At 47.1% G+C, this 9,480-nt stretch overlaps 1 protein-coding gene across 1 annotated transcript in view; it reads left to right on the top strand.

The window, feature by feature from the left end:
* Itga9 (integrin subunit alpha 9) overlaps positions 1-9,480 on the top strand; it is a 268,798-nt gene that overhangs the window by 161,302 nt on the left and 98,016 nt on the right. Inside the window, exon 19 of the mRNA XM_055601549.1 lies at positions 7,146-7,222. Coding sequence (XP_055457524.1) covers positions 7,146-7,222 — 77 coding nt within the window. The remainder of the gene's footprint in view (positions 1-7,145; positions 7,223-9,480) is intronic.

Consider the following 9,480-nt stretch of genomic DNA (forward strand, 5'->3'; position numbering starts at 1 on the left):
GAGCCTGGGACTTTTTAGGGAAGCGGCTCTTGCTTTTTCTTCTTGGCCTGATTATGAAAAACAACAGAATCGAGTCGGCTGAATGATCTCCACCATCCTTCCATGTGCCTTCCAGATGTTGCCTCTGTTCAAAGGCAAAAACAATGGGCAGCTAGCTAGGGCCACTCCAGGAAGCCGAGCTGATTTCAGCCAGGGGCTCAGGAACTGCCTCTGTCACCTCAAGCTCAGATACTGCACCAACAGTGCATGGGTCCCCCCGTCTGTCCTCCATGCTAACCCCATCCTCGCAGGCCCAGCACGTGGCTTGTCACCTAGCCTCAGCACACCTGTTTCCCTGAGGAACTCTCCACAGCTTCCCTCTTAGAGTTCACAGGGCCCTGCAAGGGGATACCCTGATTCTCCAGCACTCTCCAGGGTCACCTGTATACTACAGTCCTCAGAATTACTGTCCTCTTCCAGCCTGAGGCCCTGCTCTCCCCTCTTCTGTGAAGGTTCCCATGCTGCAACTCTCAGGGCCTGTCTGTGTGTTTGAGGTTTCAGCCTGAATGTTTTCTGGCTTGGAGAACTAACTCTGCTCTCCCAACTCAGCTGTCTGCCTGCTCCTTCTTCAAGCCCCATCACAGCTGATTCTGTGCAATTACTTGTACATCTCCCCCGCGCTAGAGTGGAGCCCAGTGGCCACAGAGATGTGTCTTCTCTCATTAGCTATTAATTCCCCAACACTCGCCTCAAAACCTGGCCTAGCATGGGTGTCTCCATTGAAAGAGCCCTTGTGAAGGAACAAAAGTGTATGTCATTCTGCAAGGCTGTTTAATGAAATAGGATATTCTGTGAGCTCTCTCTGGGAGTCTCTCTCTCCTAGGCCAGCATATGCTAATGATCAACAGTGACTTATATCACAGGGTGTGTGTGTGTGTGTGTGTGTGTGTGTGTGTGTGTGTGTGTTCATAGCAGTCTATTTTTCAAAACCTAAGGTAGAGGAAACTGAAACAGTAAGCAAGGCCCCAGTTAAGTGCCTCGGTCATGGTATCTCTTCAGAGCAATAGCACCAGATGACATGGGTCCCCAGCTGGCGCCTCTCGTACCTGGGGCAGTACTGAGGAGGAACATCAAGTCATTAATGTCACTTTTGCGGTCCAGGCAGATGCTTCAGTAAGAGGCAGACACTCGCTGTGAAATCATGAGGCGCATCGGAACACATCTTGTGTGTCTTCCTTTAACCAGAGCCTCCTTGATTAGTCCCCTTGGGTGGGATCTGAAACACATTTACTACCATCCACCCAGTCATCCTGCTTTTCAAAGGCTTCAGCCTGGGACTTGGTTGCCTTAGCAACCTTACATACAGGGTTCAGTCCATGTACATAATTGCAGTTTAATTTAAAACAAGTATTGCTTTGTCTAAGCAAATAGCCCGTCTCTCATCCTAGCAGATGCATTTAAGATTCATCCTTCCTGTTACCTGAGAAGGGAGGATTTTTCTAGTGTGGATGTGGGAGTTGAAATGGGTCCCTTAAGGCCTGAGCAGCTGGAACTACCTCATTGACTTTCCAGCCCCCGAGAACCATGTGTTCCTTGCTGCTTTGGCACCACGGGAGAAGCTCAGAGCCAGCTGCCATTAGAGCCACCTGCATCCATCCACAAACCCCAGCCCAAAGGTGCTGAAGCATTCATTAGCTAAATGGTATACAGAGGAATCAGCAAACCCAGCCTGTGGCCATGTCTGTTTTGTAAATAAAGTTTGAGTGCCACCATGGGCAGGAAGGGGTGGCTCAGGGGTAGAAAAGCTTGCCACACAAACATGAGAAACACAATCAGACCCCAAGAACCCACATACATGCTGGATAGGATTGGTGGCCCAGAGATAATGCCAACCCTCAGAAGGCATACGTACATAGGCAATGTCCCGAGCAAGCTGCTTAGGGAGACCAGTCATGTATGTGAACTCTAGTCTTGCAAGAGACCTTGCCTCAAAGAATAGGTAGAAGAACAATTGAGGATTATCCCCAACATTGACCTCTGGCCTCAACATGCATGCTCACACACATGCACACACACACACACACACACAAATAGAAAAGAGGTTGTTGGCATATGCCTGTTCACAGCATAGCCACTTTACTACACGATGCTTTTCTTGGCTTACTGGAAGAGAGACCAGAAAGGCCACAAACTCAATGATGTCTTGTTTCACTCTTCAAAGCCAAAATGTGCTAGCACCATCTAAAAAAAAAAAAGAATAATGATTCATCGAGAAATGAGGAAAAGGATTTTGTGAATGAACAAGTAACCCCGGGGAGTATCCAGGTTGAGGAAGAAGCCAGCACAGGAACCTAGGCTGCAGGCCGCTGGGGGCAGTCGGAAGTCTGAGGCAGGAAGCGATTATCTCCTGAGAGAGGTTTTAGCTTCCTGCAGCAAGGAGAGATGAGAACAGCTCTCACGGTCAGGAAGGCTGCTTCCAGGGAGGTGAGCAATCCGGGCTGTGCAGAGTTGCAGGTAACAGCTAAAAGGCAGGAGGGAGACGTCAGTTGGGCCTTGCCTGATGGAAATGCCAAACTTGAGTTTTCCCAGAAGACCCGGGGTTCAGGTAAAAGTAGCTTGACAGGTTTCTCAGGGACCAGACTTAGAGCTGTTGGGATTGTTCTCTGAGAGGAACATGTGGAGAGGGAACATTACCTTAAAGCCGGACTCTGTACCTCATGCTAAGGAGCAGCTTTTTACAATTCCTGGAAACTCTGTCCTCATCCAGCATGTTGAAGCTGTGCTGTGCCAACCATCTTGCCCCCCCCCCCCCGCCTTGAGATGATTCCTAGGGAACAAATTGGCCATTTTCCCAGAAAGGGCTCATCCAGGTCCAGGCACAGGAATCAAATTTCCACCTCAGCATACAAATGAGTGGACATCCCTTGCACACGCACATGCACACGCATACACACTCTCAGTCGCTCTCTAGTATTTGGCAGCGGTCCTGTGATTTTATAGTACATCACCTTTTTAATGATCCTTAACGCAACTGCTTTCCCAGCTTACCGAGGGGCTTGACTCAGCCCAGGTTCTAAATTGTACCTCCCACTCTCCTCTTCAGTGCTCCTGACGTAAGGAAGACTATTGGGCTGGCAGAGTGTTCAGGGAACACTCTGGTAAGAGAGTGTTAAAGTATTGCTGCACAAGGAAGCACCCAGGGATTTGGCTCCCACTAGGAACGAAGGACCATCTGTACGTTGTACCATGGCTCTTTGAACTTGCCCGTTGGTAGGTTGTCTCCGTTGTTGCTGTTATGAACACTGATGTAATAGGCATGGGAGTGCAGCCATCCCTTCAAGGTGCGTGTAACCTCCACATGCTCGTGAACGCACATGTGGACCTGCATATGCCCATGTGCAAACACACATTAATGAAAGGCAGGATCCTTATCTATAATTACTGTAAACAGACTAAACTCCCGCAAATAAAAGATATAAAGTGATGAAATGGGTTAAAAATGCACAGAAAATCAAACTGTTTACCAGAAATTCACTTCTGGTCCAGGAGTGGGACAGAGGGAAAAAAATGTATATATATATACATAAATGTTAGCCAAAGGAATCAAGAATAATTCAAACCTGTAGACTTAAAGTAGACTTTAAGAGCAAGTGCTGTCTCTGAAGGCAATGAAGGTCTCTATATAGTGATAAAAGTGAAAGAAGAGCTATCAGTGTGCAAGCCCCCAACCTCAGAGAAGTTACACAGGTCAAACAAATACTGGCAGATCTGAAAGGAGACCTTGGTGGTAACACACAACACAACCCTGGTGCCTTACTCTCAACACCGGGTAGAACTTCTCCACAGAAGACTTCTTAGTCACCATTCCATTGCTATAACAAAGAACAACATGATCAAGGCAACTCACAAAAGAAAGAATTTAACTAGGGGATCGCTGACAGTTTCAGAAGGAGAGTCCATGACCATCATGGCGGAAAGCATAGCAGCAGGCAGGCAGGCATGGCACTGGAGCAGTAGCTAAGGGCTTACCTCTTCAAGCACAAGGCAAAAAGAGATCAAGACAGTGAGCACTGTGGGATTTTGAAACCTCAAAGCCCACACTCAGTGACACACACCTCCTCCAACAAGGCCACACCTCCTAATCTTTCCTAAAGAGTCCACTAACCAGAAACCAAACATTCAGGTGGCCTGTGGGCCATTCTCATTCAAAACACCACAACCAACCAAGAGACAGAAGAGCTGGACAGCTTTGAGGACCAGCAGGCCTAATAGACATGCACAGAACATTCTGCCCAACAGAAGATTGCCTACTCTCCTCCAAGGTACAATAGACTTGTACTTCTCCATAATAGACTTCATGTGGGAACAGAAATCTTAACAAAGCTTGAATCATACCAAGTATCTCTTCTGACCACAATGGAATGAAACTAAAAATCAGTAACAGAGAGAAAGAAGGAGCAGTGATGAATTTGCTTAAGAATATTCCATTTGGTAGGGCTTGGTCAAACCACTTCATCTCTCTGCACAGAGTGGGTACCTGCAAGGAACTCTACAGTCCCTAAGAGCCCCACTCCCATGATAGCTTCACCCCATGGGAACCTCTTTACAAAAATCTGGGGTTTTCTTGGCTCAGAGTAGTTAAGTTCCAAGAACAAATAACTAGGAGAAGGCTCTGTTGCTCTCTTTTTATGGAGTTGGCTCAGAAGTCACATAGTAGGACTTTTAGTGTAGCCACAGACCCTGCTAAAGAGCAGAAAGGCAGTCATTAGCTTGTGCTCTTCTGTGGGGGGAACTGTCATTTTGCATTGTAAAGAGCTTGAGGGGAAACATTTCTGTGTAGCTTCTTGAAAAATACCTTCCTCCGCACTGAAGCGGGCTCACATCTACCGCTTTCCACCATCGATTAGGAGGTCCCCTGGTGCTCACTTGTTTGCACTGTAAATTTTGAGAAGTCAGTATAAGAGTGGGTGGTGGCACGGAGATCTGGGTTGGCGGAAGTCTGAAGGGCAGGGCCCACAAAAGGATGTGAAGGATGCTTGTCACAGCATGGATTGGGATCACATTCTCTCCTCCCCGTCCTTACCTCTGCCGATTGCCACCTCGGAGGCCACCGCTTCCCACCCCAGCTCTGGTTCCACTTCTTCCCACTTGTACCTTCGGTCCCGCATTGCCCTTTCCCATATTTCATTCCATGCTGTTGACAAAAGACTCAGTTTCAATTAAGGGTGCCCCTGGGGACGGGAAGGGTCATGAGACAAAGCTGGAGTAGCTCACACGTGTATCAGGGAAAATAGGCTTTGAGTCAGGACCTGTCCCTAGAGACAAAGAAAGTCATTACACAGTAACAAAGGCTCCAATCAAGAAGCAAATTCCAAGTTTATAATCTATAAAAAATGTCTGCCTGACATTGGAAGAGCCCAAATCTATCTCACGTGCCTGTAAAGTGAAAGACATACTCAGGAATGGGTCTGGCTTTTGGGGACCTGACACTATAAGATTGAAAAGATGAATCTAAAAGGAAAACAAAATGTAAAATTATCAATGTAAAGTCAAGTTAAAGGCCTCAGTAGGGCCATGTTTACAATGGACCTTCAAGCTTAAGTTCCATCAGCTTGTTAAGGATGCCTTTATTCCTACGCTTGCCCTAACGCTCACAGGCCTTCCTGTCATCTCACCTTAGACTCTGCACAGACCCCACGCCCTCTTCTCCTACTTTCTCCTTGGAGGTGATAGTACATCACAGAATACTTTTCTTGAAGTCACTTTGGAATTTGACTTTTTACTTGTTTCAGAATGGTCCAAAAGGACACAGGAAGTTGCTCTTTTCCTCAAGACTTCCATGATAATTAAGGAAGGGAATGTTGGCTGGGACACTTTATTCTTTTGGAAATGTGGCATGCTATTATGAATTTCCATGGGCAAAATTACCCTGTCTGGTGGAGTCTAGACTTTCTATTAGCCAACAGGCTTGCTGGAGTCCATATTGGCACCTTGAGTGTGGGAAGGGAACAAATCACCTAGAACTATGCTTGGTAAAAGGGGGAAAAACTTCACCAACTTGAGCAGCATCCTTGAAGGAGTTTGAAGGTTGATAAATTCCAGCTAATGAAGGGCAATGGGCTCTCCTTTCCAAATCCTCCTGAAATGGTAGGATTTGGGGGTTGCAGAGAACGTTCATTGTCTAGTAGAGAACATTCTCTATGGATCAGAACATCAGAGAGGTGGAGACCACAGTGTGGAACAAATTCTCACTTCCTCCAGTACTTCAGAGAGAAGTAGTTGCAGCCTTAGCCAGTGCTGCTCCCCATAGTGTGGCCAACCTTCACAGGCAGGCCCACATCCCATCATCCAATGCTGCTCCCCCCACTATGGCCAACCTTCACAGGTAGGCCCACACTCCAGTGCATGCCTGCTTGTCTGGAACCTAAGCCAGTTTTGACACAGTGAACTTTAGGCCCTCAGCAATCAAATGGCAATTTGATTGCTGAGCCTAACCCTGATGAGAGAAATGGCAACATTCTCTGCTTACCACCAGCAGCTGCTAAAATAGCCCCTGTCCTCCTGAAGTCTCAAGCCCTAAGGCCTGAATGCCTTTGGCATTTCCCTCTGGGACTAATCGTTCAACATGGCCCCATTGCTCATGCAGAAGAGGATTCAAGGGAAGACTTTCTCCCTCCCCAGGAGAGAGCACTGGAGAATTGAGAAGACTGGGGTCTCGGGATACTTTGCACAGATGGCTGGTACTGATGTCTGAGAGCACCTAGATTCTCTTAGACCAGCATAGGCTGAAAGGCGTCTGTCACACAGGGCCACGGCTGGCTTTTCTGGAGTGCTGGGGATTCAAACTGCCATGCTGAGGCTGGCTCAGGAAGCATTCTTACCTCCAGAGCCATTTCCCAGCCCCTCCTGCCTGCTTCTAGAAAGAACTACTTGAAGCACTCTGTAAACTAAGAATTAGAACGAGGAAGGGTGTGCTCATGGCCTCGGGGCCACTACAGACAAGGCTTCCCTGGACCCTTGAGAACCTTGTCCCCTCCACATGCCAGGCAGCTGGCTTCCTGGGCTTGGGAGGAAGGTGCCTGGAGGGCGCTGGGTTGCAAGTAGGCAGCTGGCCATTATTCATTCACTTAAACTCCGGGCCAACCTTACCGTTTTCTCTCCCACAGACGGTTTTTGAAAGGAACTGCCGATCTGAGGACTGCGCAGCCGACCTGCAGCTTCGGGGAAAACTGCTGCTTTCCAGGTACATGACTGTACTTCCATGACCTTGCTCCTTTCTTGATGCTGTTCCAAGAAGCGGGTCTCTTTTGACCCCAAACCCCAAACCTGGAAGTTCAGATTTCCCCAACAACAACTAAAATAATAAGCAGCATTGACAGATTAGGAAATTTTGTGAGTTGGTTTTAGGATGTATGTGATAAATACAATTTTAGTAGCAGATATTACCAGAGGGATTAGCTGGGGCTCAGTTTGCAATTTCGCCACATCTCAGGATTGACTGCTCCTTGTAACTTCTGTGTTTATTTGTGCGTTGGGAAGGGACTTGACATTTTATTACCTTGTATTACATTGCACCATGGGAAACTGCCAGCGTGACCTCTGGGGACGGTGTCATGTGACTTAAGGTGGTATTAGGTGAAGATTCCTTTCATCTTCCTTTTTTCCTGACATTTAACAGTGGTGTCTGTTTTAGCATCGAGCAGTTTCTGAGGCAGGACGGGGTGAAGGAAGGGGGCAGGCGGCCCGCCGATGAAAGCAAACAGTCTCTTTATTATTTCAGGGCTTCCTCCCATAGTCTGCAAATCCCCCGTGGCCAGGGATGAACCAGACCAAAGCCTTCTGTTTCCTCTTTGCCAGCCTTTTATTTTAGACTTCTCTTAGAATGACGGTGCTTGTCCTGAGTCAGCCACACGCCAGACAATGGTTTCCTTCTGTAACACACCTTCTGAAAGATTATATTAGCTTTGGGGCCAGGAACCCCCTCCGCAAGGTTTACAACCGCGTCTCAAACAATTACCAGTGTTGACAGGTATCATGTAAAATGTTTCATTGTGTACTAGCCCTTACCTGAAACATTGCGAGTTAAATTTGAATCAGTGGTGACATAGCACTAGGACTTTTTTTTTTTAAATAGTCTTACATAGCCCAGGCTAGCCTCTAAGCCTCACCTATCTCAGCCTCCAGAGTGCTGAGATTACAAATGGTGTCCATCATGCCTGGATACAGTGGTACAACATTTTTGCTCATCTGTGTGTTTGTGGGTGTAGGTGAGTGTGCATGGGGAGCTGAGGTCATCCACCATCAGATATGACATTGTCAGGGGTGCTATGGCTTGTTTTCTGAGATCGGGTTTCTCACGGGCCCTGTGACCCTGGAAAAGCTTAACCACTGACTAAGGCTGGCCTGCTTATCCAGATGAGCCCCATAGTCACCTGTCTGTCCCTCCCTCTGCAGTGCTAACATTGCCGGTGCATACCACCATGCCTGGCTTTTTGTGTGGGTTCTGGGAGCGAACCTGCCAGAGTCATAGCCACAGCCCCACGCTTTCATTTTTCATGTGTAATAGTTTTATTCATCAAAGGAAAAATGAAACTACGATTCCATTCTTTTGTCGGAGTGTACCAGGAAAGGTGACATAATATCCTAAGACCCTGCCCCGGAGTGTACACACACAAATGCTTCCTCCTATGTCTTAGATACTAATTGGCTTTGGTTTGACTCTGGGAGGAGTGGTGGCTTGAAGTAGCACATGCTTGCCTGAGCTTCGGAAATTGCTTTAGACGCACAGAGTGGATAATGGGGTTGTTTAACAGTGAGAAGAGCCTCCCGGGATGGTTAGAGACATCAATTTTAAAGAAGGTTCATAAATTATCAGCTCATTCATTTTAATTTTAGGTATGTCTTCCAAAAAAGTGTTTTAGGGAAAATACATGAGCTTCTTTTTATGTTGAGCTAGGCTGTAAATGCTGGGGTTTATTTTGGATCATAAAAGACTTCATGTGGTAGGAAAATATCCATTTGATCCATGGTTAAACATTGCTAGGAAAGTTCTGGCGTCCTTGCAGGCCATTTGTGAATTGTGCTTTCTGTGTAGCAAGATGGAAAACTCAAGGATTGTGGTCAGCAAAGCACTTTTGGCTTAAGCTGCTTCCTTTGCTGGCCTTTCCATAGTGTGGCCGAAGCATAGCAAGAAAACCCAAGGCTGTGATAGTAATACTCATGAAATCTTAACAATACGGTCACTGAAATAAGACCTAAACAATGGCGGCTTCGGTTGACAGCCCAACTCGGATGCAAACACTCAAACAAGCCCTACCCTGACATGAAGAGCTACAATTAATGGCTGCTTGGAGGGAAAATCAGCCTTCCCCAGGTATGAATCTCCCAGTTGGCTATCTAGTCCCAAATGGTCACCACTAAATACAAGTAGCACTAAGTAGACTCAGCAGGCGCTCTGTCTCTCTCTCTCTCTCTCTCTCTCTCTCTCTCTCTCTCTCTCTC

This window comes from Psammomys obesus, unplaced genomic scaffold (assembly GCF_907164565.1).
Source record: "Psammomys obesus unplaced genomic scaffold, mPsaObe1.curated_primary_1811, whole genome shotgun sequence".
Lineage (NCBI taxonomy): Eukaryota > Metazoa > Chordata > Mammalia > Rodentia > Muridae > Psammomys > Psammomys obesus.